This window comes from Vipera ursinii, assembly GCF_947247035.1.
Source record: "Vipera ursinii genome assembly, chromosome: 1".
Lineage (NCBI taxonomy): Eukaryota > Metazoa > Chordata > Lepidosauria > Squamata > Viperidae > Vipera > Vipera ursinii.
Genome location: NC_139512.1, coordinates 283,821,002 through 283,834,856, shown reverse-complemented (window position 1 = coordinate 283,834,856; position 13,855 = coordinate 283,821,002). Strand labels below are relative to the sequence as shown.

The 13,855-nt window shown below is 40.6% G+C and overlaps 1 protein-coding gene across 1 annotated transcript in view; it reads left to right on the top strand.

Annotated features, from left to right (window-relative positions):
• GALNT2 (polypeptide N-acetylgalactosaminyltransferase 2) overlaps positions 1–12,617 on the top strand; it is an 84,289-nt gene extending 71,672 nt beyond the window's left edge. The window contains exons 12-16 of the mRNA XM_083361268.1: positions 1,785–1,877; positions 2,516–2,599; positions 4,074–4,200; positions 6,735–6,854; positions 9,852–12,617. Coding sequence (XP_083217394.1) covers positions 1,785–1,877; positions 2,516–2,599; positions 4,074–4,200; positions 6,735–6,854; positions 9,852–10,007 — 580 coding nt within the window. The 3' untranslated portion in view covers positions 10,008–12,617. The remainder of the gene's footprint in view (positions 1–1,784; positions 1,878–2,515; positions 2,600–4,073; positions 4,201–6,734; positions 6,855–9,851) is intronic.
• Positions 12,618–13,855: the final 1,238 nt, after the last annotated feature.

The following is a 13,855-nucleotide window of genomic DNA, read 5'->3' as shown; positions in this document are numbered from 1 at the left end:
TTTAATTTGTATACCGCCCTTCTCCCGAAGGACTCAGGGCGGTGAACAGGGCAATACATAATAAAAAACAAGGTACAAAAATTAAAAAGTAATTAAACAGTAATGCCCGTAATAAATTAATACAGATTAAAAGGTTAAGATCAATTTATAAAACCCGACCCCATCCCATCAGGCCAGGCCAGCTTGTTCAAAGAGGTAGGTTTTAAGATCGCGCCGGAAGGAGCGGAGATCAGGCGCCATCCGGAGCTCAACCGGCAAGCGGTTCCACAGGTCTGGCGTGCCCACAGAGAACGCCCTCCCCCTGGGGGCCACCAGTCGGCATTCTTTGACCGGTGGCACCCTGAGGAGGCCCTCTCTGTGAGAGCGTACTGGGCGGAGGGAAGTTGACGCCGGCCGCAGGTGCTCCCCAAGGTATTCCGGACCCATGCCATGTAGAAAATTAACATGCACAGCAGCCAAGAAGAATGTCACAGTCAATGGTTGTTAGCACATATAATCAGGAGATGGGCTCCTTCACCAAACAATGGAGACAAGACCAAAACTAAAACAATACCAATTAGCAGAAATGTATAATGGTTTGTTGGTTTTTTTACTTATCGGACAGCAAAAGCTTACGTGTAATTTTGGATTAGTTTATTTTAAAACCTCAACATTATCATTAAAATTGGAAACAAACTGTCAGAATGTAGTAATGACCTAGATTAGGGGTGTCAAACTTACCACGTGACGTGACGTGTCGTGATGTATCGTGACTTTTTCCCCCATTGCTGGAGCTGGGGTGGGCGCGGTTTCGGCATGATTCATCCGGCCCGTGTGCCGGCCCCTGACCTAGACTATAGCAAATCCTTTGTTATAATTATTCATACTATATAATATATAGTATATTTTTAGTTTGGCATCTTTTTCCCCGATACATTTAGGGTATACTATCCATGTGTTAATATTAATGTCTTTCTTGGTAAGCCAGCAGGTTTCTTTCAAATCTTTTTGTTAAAAACAGAAAAAAGAATCAGTGTGTGTGTGTGTCCAACATACATTCAAGTTTTCTATAGATCTACCTTGATTATCAGATATTAGCCTCTCTACCAAATTGCTTAATAAGATGGCATTTGGCTAGTAAAATCTGGGAGCTGACTTTACAGATCTGGGAAGCATCTTGTTGGGAGAAGTCTTAGGATTTGGCGCTTGCTAAGCGGCAGGCATGAACAAAGGGAATTGAAGACTGAGCAGAAGAATTCAGAACTCTTCTGAATAGCCAGAAATGTGCTTGACATGCTTTAAAAGGTAGAACCACATCAGGGAAAGTGGAACACTGCATCCCTGCTAATCTCACTTCTTCCAGTAGTTTTGGAATGACGTGATGAAATATCTAGAAAAGACTACGTGATCTGTTTTTTCATGTGAGCTGTCCTGAGAGCACAGATGTGCCGAAGGCATAAGGTAACTGTGACTTAAAAATGAGACTGTGTCTCTCTACAAGATAAATGAGTATTACTTCTATTTAGCCAGGGCTTTGGAGTACGGAAGAGTGCTAGATGTACCCTTTAGTCTAAGCGTAGGGATTACAGTGATGAGGAATTAATGATCCTTTGGGCCATTTTCCTTCCACAAAGACAAACCCCGAAGAAAGGAGCTAAAGAATAGAAAGCCAACAAATGGTGTTTTTTGAGAGGTAATTTATTCTGCCTGGCGGTTTCCTTAAAAATGGGAGGCTTTTCGCTTTTCCAAAGGACTAAACCAATACCAGGGAACAAAATTAATACTGTGCCTTAAATTATTTCCAGAAATACACGCAGAGCAGCAGAAGTCTGGATGGATGAATACAAAAATTTCTATTATGCAGCAGTGCCTTCTGCCAGAAACGTACCTTATGGCAAGTAAGTCCAGTTATTTCTTTCAGCCATTTGAGCCTATTGACCGGAAGTGGCAGGGTCGAAATAAATGGCATTGGTGGAGCAGTGGGCTAATGCCTCCTTAAGTAACATCAGCTGCCTGCAATTAGTGCAGGTTCGAGTCCCACCAGGCTCAAGGTTGACTCAGCCTTCCATCCTTCCGAGGTAGGTAAAATGAGGACCCAGATTGTTGGGGGCAATTAAGCTGACTTTGTAATAATGACGCTTGGGGGGGGCGAAAGCCCTAATAAGCGGGCATATACATAGAATGAAGGCTATTGCTAAGCACATTGGTTTGTGCTTTAGATTGTAAGCCGCCCTGAGTCTTCGGAGAAGGGCGGGATATAAATGGGATTAAAATAAAAAAAAAATTAAAAAAAAAATAAAATAAGCACCAAACCTTTAATCTTTGGCTGTAATCAGAAGAAGGCAAGATGGTACTGCCCATTTTAGGACTTCTACTTGCTAGTGGCTAGGGCAGCTGGAATGATGGGAATTGAGGCCTAAACATCGCAGACCATACTAAGCTTCCAGCTTTTTACTTAAATAATAGGTTGTCCATAAAAATAGCTTTTGGATTGGCGAAGTTTTTAGATGCAATGAAAAGCGTTTTCTCTTGACAGTATTCAAAGCCGAATGGAGTTGAGAAAGAGACTTAGCTGCAAACCATTCAAGTGGTACCTTGAAAATGTATATCCTGAATTAAGGTAAATTTTTGTGCCAATGTAAAATTATTTTAACTGATGCCAGACTGCTAAATGTACTTTGGATTTTTTTGTCTTCTGGGCCTTCCTTCTAATCCAGGGGTGTCAAACTCGCAACGTCACGTGACGTGTTGCGTCACGTATCTTGACTTTTTTTCCATTGCCGGCAATGGGGTGGGTGCAGTTTCGGCATGACGCATCCGGCTTGTGGGCCGGCAGTTTGACACCCCTGTGCTAACCTCTTTTTCGTCTGATCTAATGTCTTCATAACCTGCAGCATGGTTAGGTGGCGGATATCAGCCCAAGATAAACTCTGACTGTCAATTCCCGTGTGCCATAGAGGGTTGTTCTTCAGCAGCCAATTCAGTCAGCTGCCATAGTCAGATCTGGGGCTTGAAGTAAGGAAGCATTTCTGCATTGTTACTCATCCCTTTCTACCTTCGAAAATTGTTGGCTTATTGGAAATCTTGATGACAGAACTAGATAGTCTTGATTGTACAGCAGTGATAAGAAGAGCCAGAGTTATTGATAGGAATGTTTGCATAGCCCTAAGTCAGGGGTAGGCAACCTTGGCTCTTTTATGACTCGTGGACCTCAACTCCCAGAATTCCTGAGCCAGCCATGCTGGATCAGGAATTCTGGGAGTTGAAGTCCACGACTCATAAAAGAGCCAAGGTTGCCTACCCCTGCCATAAGTATAACCTCTTCATTTCTCTACCTCCTAAATGTGAGCACTCCTGAAGAGGAAGTAATTTTCAAAGTAGGAATAAGAATGGATCCGCACCATTCAAAAAGCAAATGGCACTGATGATCAAATGCAATTAGATCTATTTTCATTCCTTCATTTAATGAAGGAAATAGGTTTAACCCAATCAGTACAGTGTAATTTTCTTACAGCTTAATCAGCAAATACATTCTGCCAGAATTCATTGTGTGCTAAAATAGCCTTATCTAAGCCACCCAAAGTTGTCGTGAGCCACCCAGAGTCACTCATGTGTGAGTTGGGTGGCTATTAAAAAAATTGTTTTAATAAATAATTCATTTCTTTATCAACTTTAATTTTAAATCTGTTGAAATCAGAGGACTTGCTGATTGGGAAACTTTGTAGTTGCTCTCTCTGTATCACTGCTCTCGAGGTCTCCAGCTCTTCTGGAGCTTAGAATGAAGTTTGGGGGTTTGGTGAAAAACTGAATAAAACTAAAATTCTGGAAAATTGTACTGAATTGCGTAGATCAGGGGTCTTGAAATTTGGCCCTCTTATGACTTGTGGACTTCAACTCTCAGAATTCCTCAGCCAGCGTGGCCTGGCTGAGGAATTTTGGGAGTTGAAGTCTACAAGTCATAAAAGGGCCACGTTTGAAGACCCCTGGCATAGATGCATCTCTAACATTGATATCAAGTAGAATAAGTTTTTAAAGTTGCATTTTGGTTAGAATTAACAAGCTTCTCTCTCTCTCCCCCCCCTCCCCCTCCCCAGGGTACCTGATCACCAGGATATAGCTTTTGGGGCTTTGCAGCAAGGAACCAATTGCCTTGACACATTAGGCCATTTTGCAGATGGCGTTGTCGGTGTTTATGAATGTCATAATGCTGGGGGAAATCAGGCAAGTATAGTAATAATAGATCAAAAAATCATCACCTGGTTCTTAAACAGGGGTGAAAAATCAACTTGAGTTCTAATTCTTTGCAACACCCCAACATGAACTTTGATCATATAACCATAACTGTGGGAGCCTCACTATCTGTCACTGCAGGCACCGATTGTAAATCCCTTCATTCAGCACCATCACAATTTAGACTGATTAGGAGCAAACAGTCATTAAGCAAGATATATACACAGAGAGAGAGAGAGAGAGAGAGAGAGAAAGAGAGAGTACATATACAAACACACACACACACACACAGACACATACACACACATTTTACTAATATAAACTTTGCAACAAAGGTTTAATATAAGGGTTATGAAAAAATTAAAAGGTTAAAACTAAAAAAAAGAAGAAGAAACTTAAAAGAGAAATGAAACGGGACAAAGGATTGCCCTTCTCAGTTGCGTGGGTTTATTGCTTTTCTGAATGCAAAATAGGTACAGTGACCACAGTTACTCTGCAGGAATCAGATGAGCCTCCCCCCCCCCACACACACCTTTCCCTTTATGAATTCTTGTGAAGGGGAAGTACAGCTCCTTTGCGTTTGCTGAGAAGAAGAGCAGAAGCTGAAGAGCAAATGGCTGCCGCTTCTGTTGACTGGAGGTCTATTTCCCCTGCTGCCTTGCCAGTCCTCGCATCAAGAGATCACTTCTTCCTTGTTTATTTCCTTCCCTGTTCAGTTCCTGCTATTCCTACTTCTGTCCCTCCCCTCATCTCCCATGTTCTTTTTCCTCTCTTCTCTCCTCTTCCTCCCTCTTCCTTTCCTCTCTTGTTTGTGTTGGAAAAAGGGAGGGAGGGGCTGCTAAATATTTTTCTTCATTCTTCTGCGTGAAATTGGCTCATGATCAGTTTGCGTAAATGGGAATCAATTAAATCTGCACTTAGGGCAGACATGTCAAACACAAGGCCCGGGGCCCAGATCCGGCCCGCGAAGTGGTTTCATGTGGCCCGCGAAGCCATCCTGGAAACAGTGGGGGAACGGCCCCCACTGCCTTGGCCCTGGCCCAGAGACCCTCCTTCTGCGGGACCCTCTGTCCCGCTCCTGCCCAGGCCCCCATAGGCACCCTTGATGCGAACGATGTAGAGCTGGCCACGCCCACCCAGTAGGCCATACGCACTCTAGCCACGCCCACCCAGTAGGCCACGCCCACCCTGGCCATATCCACCCGGCCCCTTGAGGGCAACCGCAATGCTGATGCGGCCCTCAATGAAATTGAGTTTGACACCCCTGACTTAGGGTATTTTATTTTATAGGGGATTAATGTTAACCAGTAGCTGATCATTCAGTTTATCCTTCTCCCTTCTTTTAGAGTGTGGCTTCTTTTAGATGTGTGTGTGTGTGTGTGTATCTACACACACACAGAGGTGTGACACACAGATACAGAAGTACATTACATTCACAGATGTTTATTTGGGGGTGGAAGGATTGACTCCAGTTTCTTTTTTGGAGTGGCAAATTTAAATTGACTCGGTATAGACCAGTGGTAGGCAACCTCGGCTCTTTTATGACTCATGGACTTCAACTCCCAGAATTCCTGAGTCAGCACTGACTCAGTAATTCTGGGAGTTGAAGTCCATGAGTCATAAAAGAGCCGAGGTTGCCTACCCCTGGTATAGATGAAGAAATTGGGCATCACATAAGTTTTCTTTCTTCTGTAGAGAGATGAGAGGTTTTGTCTTATTTGGTAAATATGATAACTGGATGCTGTTGCGCCATAGCACCAGCAGATGGAGGTATATGACAATTATTTCTCATGAAACTTACAAGATTACTGTAGGTCTAGTCTAGTGAATATAGTACATAAATGTAAATATATTCTGACCTAATATTGAGCTTCCAAAGAAAGATGTGATTTGACTTTTTCTTTCAAAAGAAACAAAAGGAATGCAAACTATTAGCAGTGTTAGATGAGGCCAGCCATTTACACCCTCTGCCCCTGTAGTTGTTTTATTGCATTATGAGATGTGAATAATGTGAAATACATATAATTAGCTTATTACAGCGGAATTTATACAATATAAATCAGAAATTGTTAACAGTAGGATGGCTTTAAAACTTTAAAAATATAGTTTCTGAAATGTTAATAAATATAAGGTTGTTTGAATTGTACAATTAAAGCTAAGTATGGCATTGCTGGGGAATTTTAAAATGCCTTATATTATTTCATAGTATCATATAAAAACGATTGCTGTCCTTGAACTTAATTCTTAATGTCCTTGATGTAAATGCTTAATACTAGAGCCTCCACTGTACTGTTATTTCATATTGTTTAGAAATGTTAAAAAGAAAAAAGGAGCTGCTTGAAAAAAAGTAGTTAAGTATTTGATTTCTTAACTGCCCCCTTTACTTTTTCAACATTTCATTATTAAATGAGTTTTCCCCACAAAATAAAAATTGGATAGTTAGAAGATGGGATTAAAAGAGATGGAATGATGGCGGGCAGGATGTGGACGTGGGGGTAATTCTGTGTCCTCGCTTTATGTTCCAGGAATGGGCCTTAACAAAGGACAAGTCAGTGAAGCACATGGATTTGTGCCTTACGGTTGTGGATCTAGCTGCTGGCTCACTCATCAAACTTCAGGGCTGCAGAGAGAATGACAATAGACAGGTCAGTACCTGGAATGCAGCCAGACTTTTGAATGCTCTCCAAGATGAGATAGGACCCTCTAGAGCAGGGGTGGGGAAACTTGGCTCTTTTATGACTTGTGGACTTCAACTCCCAGAATTTCTGAGCCAGCCATGCTGGTTGAGTAATTCTAGGAGTTGAAGTCCACAAGTCATAAAAGAGCCAAGGTTCCCCACCCCTGCTGTAGACTTACACCGCTTTCCAATAGCCTGGTCCTTCCTTATGAACTCTGAGGTCTTGGGACTTGGTCCGGTGTGGGATTTCTGGCATGCTGCTATAATGCAATCCCATTATAGCCTGGATGTAGAAGCTGAGTCTGCCTAGAAGCTCCTAGAAACCAGGGATTACAGTCCCTCGGGTAGGCTTGAAGAAATGTTGAAAAAAAACCTGCAACTATCAGTGAGACCAAAGAACACATTTATTAAATATAAAAGACTAGTCACTTAACTGTGTTTAAATAATTTAAGCTGACTTTTTAATTAAAACTGAACTAATATGAAATTGAAATAAATGTAGGGTTTATCCTACCTTCATCCTTTATGTTCAGGCTAGGCCAGGGGTAGGCAACCTCGGCTCTTTTATGACTCACAGACTTCAACTTCCAGAATTCCTGAGTCAGCTATGCTTTGGTGACCTGGTGGAGCAGTAGGCTAATGCCTCCTTAAGTAACACCAGCTGCCTGCAATTAGTGCAGGTTCGCATCCCACCAGGCTCAAGGTTGACTCAGCCTTCCATCCTTCCGAGGTAGGTAAAATGAGGACCCAGATTGTTGGGGGCAATTAAGCTGACTTTGTAATAATGCCGCTTGGGGTGTGTGTGAAAGCCCTAATAAGCAGGCATATACATAGAATGAAGGCTACTGCTAAGCTTGTAAGCCGCCCTGAGTTTTCAGAGAAGGGCGGGATATAAATGGAATTAAAATAAAAAATAAAAATAAACCCTGAAATAGATTTGGAAAGAGCAAGGACTTTGATTAAATGGAAATGTTGCTAAGCATAGAACTGTTGAGTTAATTTGTAGCTGTTTCTGCTGTTTTCTTTTTATGTGCTTATCTAAAGCATTAGTTTGGATCATTGGAAAGAAAAAAGATTTACTATTTATGATTCAAAAATATAAATATGTGAGAAACATGTTTTTAAAGACCTTTGCAGCTTGTTCTCATATATACCCTGCCACAAAGGAATAACTAAAATTATGAAATTTAGAATCAACCAAGCTTCCTTCCCATGGACAGAAAACAATCCATGGGAAATGTGAATCCGTAATCAATAGCTTTAGCAGCAATAATAAATCTAATTATGCTATGCATATTTAAATTAGCCAAACCCTGGAGCAGTGGTAGCAATCTTCTGTCACAATGGCAAGCCCTTTAAGATTATATAATTGTTAATCATATAAGTGAAGAAATGAGGAAAACTGTGGTTAAAGAAATTGATCCAATAATAATCATTGATAATTGATGAATCCACCACAATAAGCAAAAAAAACTACCCTCATAGTATTTGTTCGATGCTGTATCGAAGGTATGGGAATGAATTCACCAGTAAATTTGTTTTTGGACTTGGTAGAACTTGAAAAAGTAACAGCAGAAGGGATATTTGATTCCTTACTCCAATGTCTTTACTCTTATGGGATGACAGAAGATTATTTGAAATAATATTTGATTTCTCTGGCGTGCAATGGTGCCGCTGAGATGATTGGATGTAAAAGTGAGTGAAAAAAATGCTGTCAGAACGTTTTCCGTCTATTATAGTTTGGCATTGTGCTAATCACAGACTAGAATTATCAGTAAGCGATGCTGCCAAGGAAACTTCAGGAATAGATTCCGATCATTTATTGATAAACTGTATGTCATATACCATATACCATCATATACCAAGGAAGGAACAGAGGAAGGAAGGAATGGAGGGTGGAAGGAAAGAACAGAGGATGGAAGGGAGGGAGGTGGGAGGGACCATGTCCCAGCACTCGCCCTGGTCCCACCCTTCTCTGCCAGAGACCCTCAGATCTGCCCCAGTCCTACCCAGGAACCCCTGAAGCAAGTGATGTCGAGCTGGCCACGCCCACCCAGTAGACCATGCCCATCCTAGCCACACCCACCCAGTAGACCACGCCCATCCTAGCCACACCCAGCTGCCCCCCCAAGGACAACCATAATGCTGATGTGGCCCTCGATGAAATTGAGTTTGACACCCCTGTTCTAGGTTCATTTTCTTCCTGTGTCATTTAAGATTGTAGTCCCAGAGAAGAGGCCGATCCACTCTCTGTTGCTCATGTCATTTTCCTGTGCCGGTTTATGTTTTATTGCTGGACTTTGAGTCAATTCTTGCTCTTTAAGAAATAATGCTATGGATTCTAAGAAGACAACAGCAAACTGGACAGTTTTTACAAAACTTCTCCTTAGCTAAGTATAGGAAGGACTATGGAACAGAAAAATTCAGTGTGCTTGTTTAAAAAAAAAGCAGAGGAGATGACATAAAGCTATGTTACATATGAAGACATTTTAAAGCCTTGAGAGCTTGAAACTTGTTTTCATCTGAATGCAGGTTGGATGGTTTGGAGCCCATCTAATACAGGTAGTCGTCGACTTACGACCAAAATTTCTGTTAAGTGAATTTTACTACCCCATTTTACTACCTTTCTTGCCACTGTTGTTAAGTTAGTAACTTAACTGACTTCCCCATTGACTTTGCTTGTCAGAAGGTTGGAAAAGGTTGATCACATGACCCGGGGACACTGCAACCGTCATAAATATGAACCAGTTGTCAAGCATCTGAATTTCGATCAGGTGACCCTGGTGATGCTGCAGTGGTCGCAAGTGTGAAAAATGGTCATAAGTCACTTTTTCAGTGTCATTGTCACTTCAAATGGCCACTAAATGAACTGTTGTAAGTTGAGGACATGACCTTAGGAATGTTGGGTGTTGTTTTTTTTAAAAAATTTGTACTTATCTAATCTGTGTACCTTTTTCTTTTCTAGAAATGGGAACAAATAGAAAGCAATACCAAACTGCGGTACGTGGGCAGCAACTTGTGTTTAGACAGCCGAAATGCCAAAAATGGTGGTCTGACTGTTGAAGTCTGCAGTCCTTCACTGTCACAGCAGTGGAAGTTCACACTTAATCTACAGCAGTAGAAACCCTCGGACAGAAGTACTGTCTCATTTCCTAAACCTTGGGCAACATTTTGATTGCATTACCGATACTTTATATACCTCAGTATTCCATCATTATTTGAAAAGTAAAGTGAACATAAGGAAATCAAAGGATCCTGCCATCATCTGATCAAATATAGCTGAAGCAGTGCTTAACACCCCCCCCCACTCTTCCATCAAGGCCTGTTGGCTCCTCCCCACCTTCAACTTAGTATTTTCAGAGCAGATGATTAACCTCCTTAGGAACCACAGATTCATGGTAGAAACCTGCTTTCAACACCGGGAAGGGATGGGCATACTTGGGAGGGAAGTGGTGGGAAGAATCTCACGAGCAGTCTCCACTAACATAAAAATAGGTGTTTGTGGTTTCCAGCAGTCAAAAGCATCATTTGGAAGGTTTTGCCATGTGTACTTGATATATCGGACCATGGACTTTTCTATGATGAGACTCCAGATATAAACGCTATATATAAATATAAATATATAAATATATATATATATATATATAAAATATATATTGTCGAAATTTACAACTTTCTTATCAATTTTTCATCATCCTGTAATTTATCAACAAAGCGTTTTAACACTTGACTGGAAAATAAGATTGGACAGTTGTAGAAGAACAGCATTTTGTGAAGATGCAAGTTTGTGCCGCTGCATTGTGTTCACGCAAACACTGGATGCTTCTGCTTTGTAAAGTGTGCCTTTTTTTCCCCCACTTCGTTCTCCTGAAAGTGGCCAGACCTCTGTTGCAGAGGTTAGTGGAATGGCAGAAAGAGGCTTGCCTGCTTCATCTCACCAGCATTGTCACCTTCTGTTCAGGAATTACATGCCATGTGCTCTGGATAACTCGGTGTATTTGTATTGAGCAACTTTAGACTACCTTGCGTCGAAAACTAGGTTTTAAAATGCGGCTTTGGGACTTTGGTTCTTGGTTTCTCTTCTTTGCTGTTAACTCCTTTTAAAAAGTTGTCAGAATGACAGATAGCACAAGACCACAAGTAGCCTTCTTGTGAAGTTACAAGCAGCCTATTACTAATGACCAACACTGCAGCTGATAGGCATCTGCTTTTGAGCATCATGGTTTGAGGTTTTTCTTTTATGACATTTCACTATGTCTCAAGATTGGTGCAGAAGTAAAACTTTGGAAGTGATTGTTCCATTCCATTTTATATCATAGCAATGTCATCACTGTGTCCGTTGTCCGCATCAACTGTTTTTTAAAACACCGTTTATGTAAGATTTTAAACAGAAATGAAAATGTTCAGAGAACATGCCCCCCCCCCAATGATTACAAAATGACAAAGGTAAATTATTATGCAATCATTTCTTGACAGTGTTCGTCTTCTGGCTACATGCATTTGAGAGTATTCTGGAAAGTGCATTTTTCCATGACGGCCACAGTATTTGTTGCAAAAAAAAAAAAAGGGCATCTTTCCACTCAAATGAGGACTTTGGTTTTGCAATGCTTCAGATAAGCCAGTGAAGCTTTGAATTTATATGGCATGCGTGTGGTTTCTGTTGATACTGTTTTGAGGTACTACATTGTTTTAATTAAGAATGATGGTTCCATTCTTATTACTCTTTTCCAGACTAAATTTGCCTCTCTGTGATTAAAACCTCTCATGTAATTATGTCCTTGACAGGAAAAATAATAAATGTGGTCTTTGCCTTTTTTTTTTTTTGAAATTCATTTTTTTAAGGCTGCCCAAGTCATGAGATGAAGGTAACATTCACTTATAAAACTGTGGCATTGGGGAGAGCACTGAAGTGCTTATTAAGTAGCCAACTAATTATAATCCAGGACTTTGGAGGAAGAACTCTTGTGGGGGGGGGGGGAGAAAGGAAGCTAAATTGTAAAGAGTTTTTTTTTGAGGGAGGGTGGTAGAAGTTATTCAACGAATAGCCGATTTTGAATTCTGCAAGGCTATTATCTTGACTAATATTTAAGCAGGTGTGTTAGCAGGATTTCCAAAAAAAAAAGTCTTAAATGTTATCTATGTGTTGTATTCAAGTTCTAGGGATGAAAGTGATCATTAGGCATGGACGCTGGATCAGAAAATGCAGTAATGTGATGCTAGCTATGTTTACATGACACAGTGTGCCAAAGTTATTTACTGTGACTACGTTCTTTTTTCTTTTCTTTTTTTTTTACACAACTATGAACTTCATGTGTATTGTACCAAGCACTGCTTTTGCACACCTCCTTGTCAGTGCAAAATACCAGAAACCTTGTTGAAAAAGATTTTCAAACGAATTGAAGATAATGCAGAGGCATTCAGTGGTAGGTATTGAAGTTAGATACAGGAAATAGTTGAACCTTCCCTCGATCTTTTTTTTTTTTATTGTAAACTACCAGGAAATTTAATAAGCAGTTACCATGTCATCTCTGTCCTAATCTTAGCTACTTTAAAGCAGAAATAATGGTGGTACATGTACATTTCCTTTTACAAATTAAATGTGGTTTAGAAAATTATTTCTGTTGGTTCTTTAAAATCTGCTGTACAGAGCTTGTACTTTGTTCATTTTATAGATGGAAACCATCCTTGAAAAAAACTGTTTGTTTAACTTAAGAAAATAAATACTTTATAGATAAGATAACAGAGTCTGCTGTCATTCTGTCTGCACTGCTGAAATCCTGGTCAGCGTACCTGAACTTTAGTGAACACCTTTTGATCTACTCGGTCAACTCTTGCCTCTTGCCTTTATCTGCCCCAATGTCCACAGTTAACAATGAACTTGGGACAATTTTTTTTGCATGTGCTTCACAAATAGAAAGTTGTCTTGCGGGGATGGGGACTTTAAAAACCCAACCTTTTGCTATATTTGGGTCGCCTGTGATTGATTTTTACCAATTTCATGTTTTCTAGATGAGAACTGATTTGGGCAAGTATTTTACTGCTGAATGCAATTTTTATATTGTAAACAAAAATCTAAAACTGGGCACAAGCGTCTATTAAGAGTACAGCTATTTTACCTTAACTTTCTTTAATTGAGTTTAAGAGCACATCACAATCTGCCTACAATTTAAATGGCATAGAAAATATAGCCAAACTTATTATTTTATTTCTTAAAGATGAGAATGCTCAGTGAAACGTAGTATTCTCATCAATCACTTTTGCCAATACAAATTTAGGGAAGTTTGATGTTAGTGTTTTAATTTTGAAAACAAATGTACAAAACTAAAATTTGAAATAAAAGAGCTTTAATTTGCCAGTTAAAGTGATAAATTTACCAACTCTGCACTTAGGGAATTGGTACACATGAAGTACTTTTGTAAATCAAGGTGCTATAAATTTATTAAAATAACTTAATTCATGGAGGTAGAATTGAAAACTATTTGCTTTGTATTTTGTATTTTACTCTATAATAAAATGTATAATAATAATAATAAAAGAAAACTGCAATTGGAATCCAGCAAAATAAAGGGACCTTAGTGAACATTAGGCTGGTCTTCTAAGCCAGGGCTTTTCAACCGGTGGTACACGTACCACCTGTGGTACATTAGCACATGGCAGGTGGTACGTAGCCCTGCCCAGCCAAGTGCAGTGGGGGAGAGAACGAGCCAGCGCAGGCAAGGATTTATTGTGAGATAGTCCTCCAGAGCTTCAGAGTGGCTGTGGTGAGGCAAAGGCCCCAGGCTCACTTCTGGTTCACTCCCCCGCCCTCCCCCATGAGAAAGGAGGAGGAGGGGCGGAGACAGGAGGCAGTTTGGGCAGGAGAGGGAGAGAGAAAAGAAGCATCCTTGGGAGGAGGCGGAGTCAGCTTTAGCTGCACAGAAAGGAAAGAAGGAGGGTTGAGGGGAGAGGAGATCAAGCAGGTCGGCCATG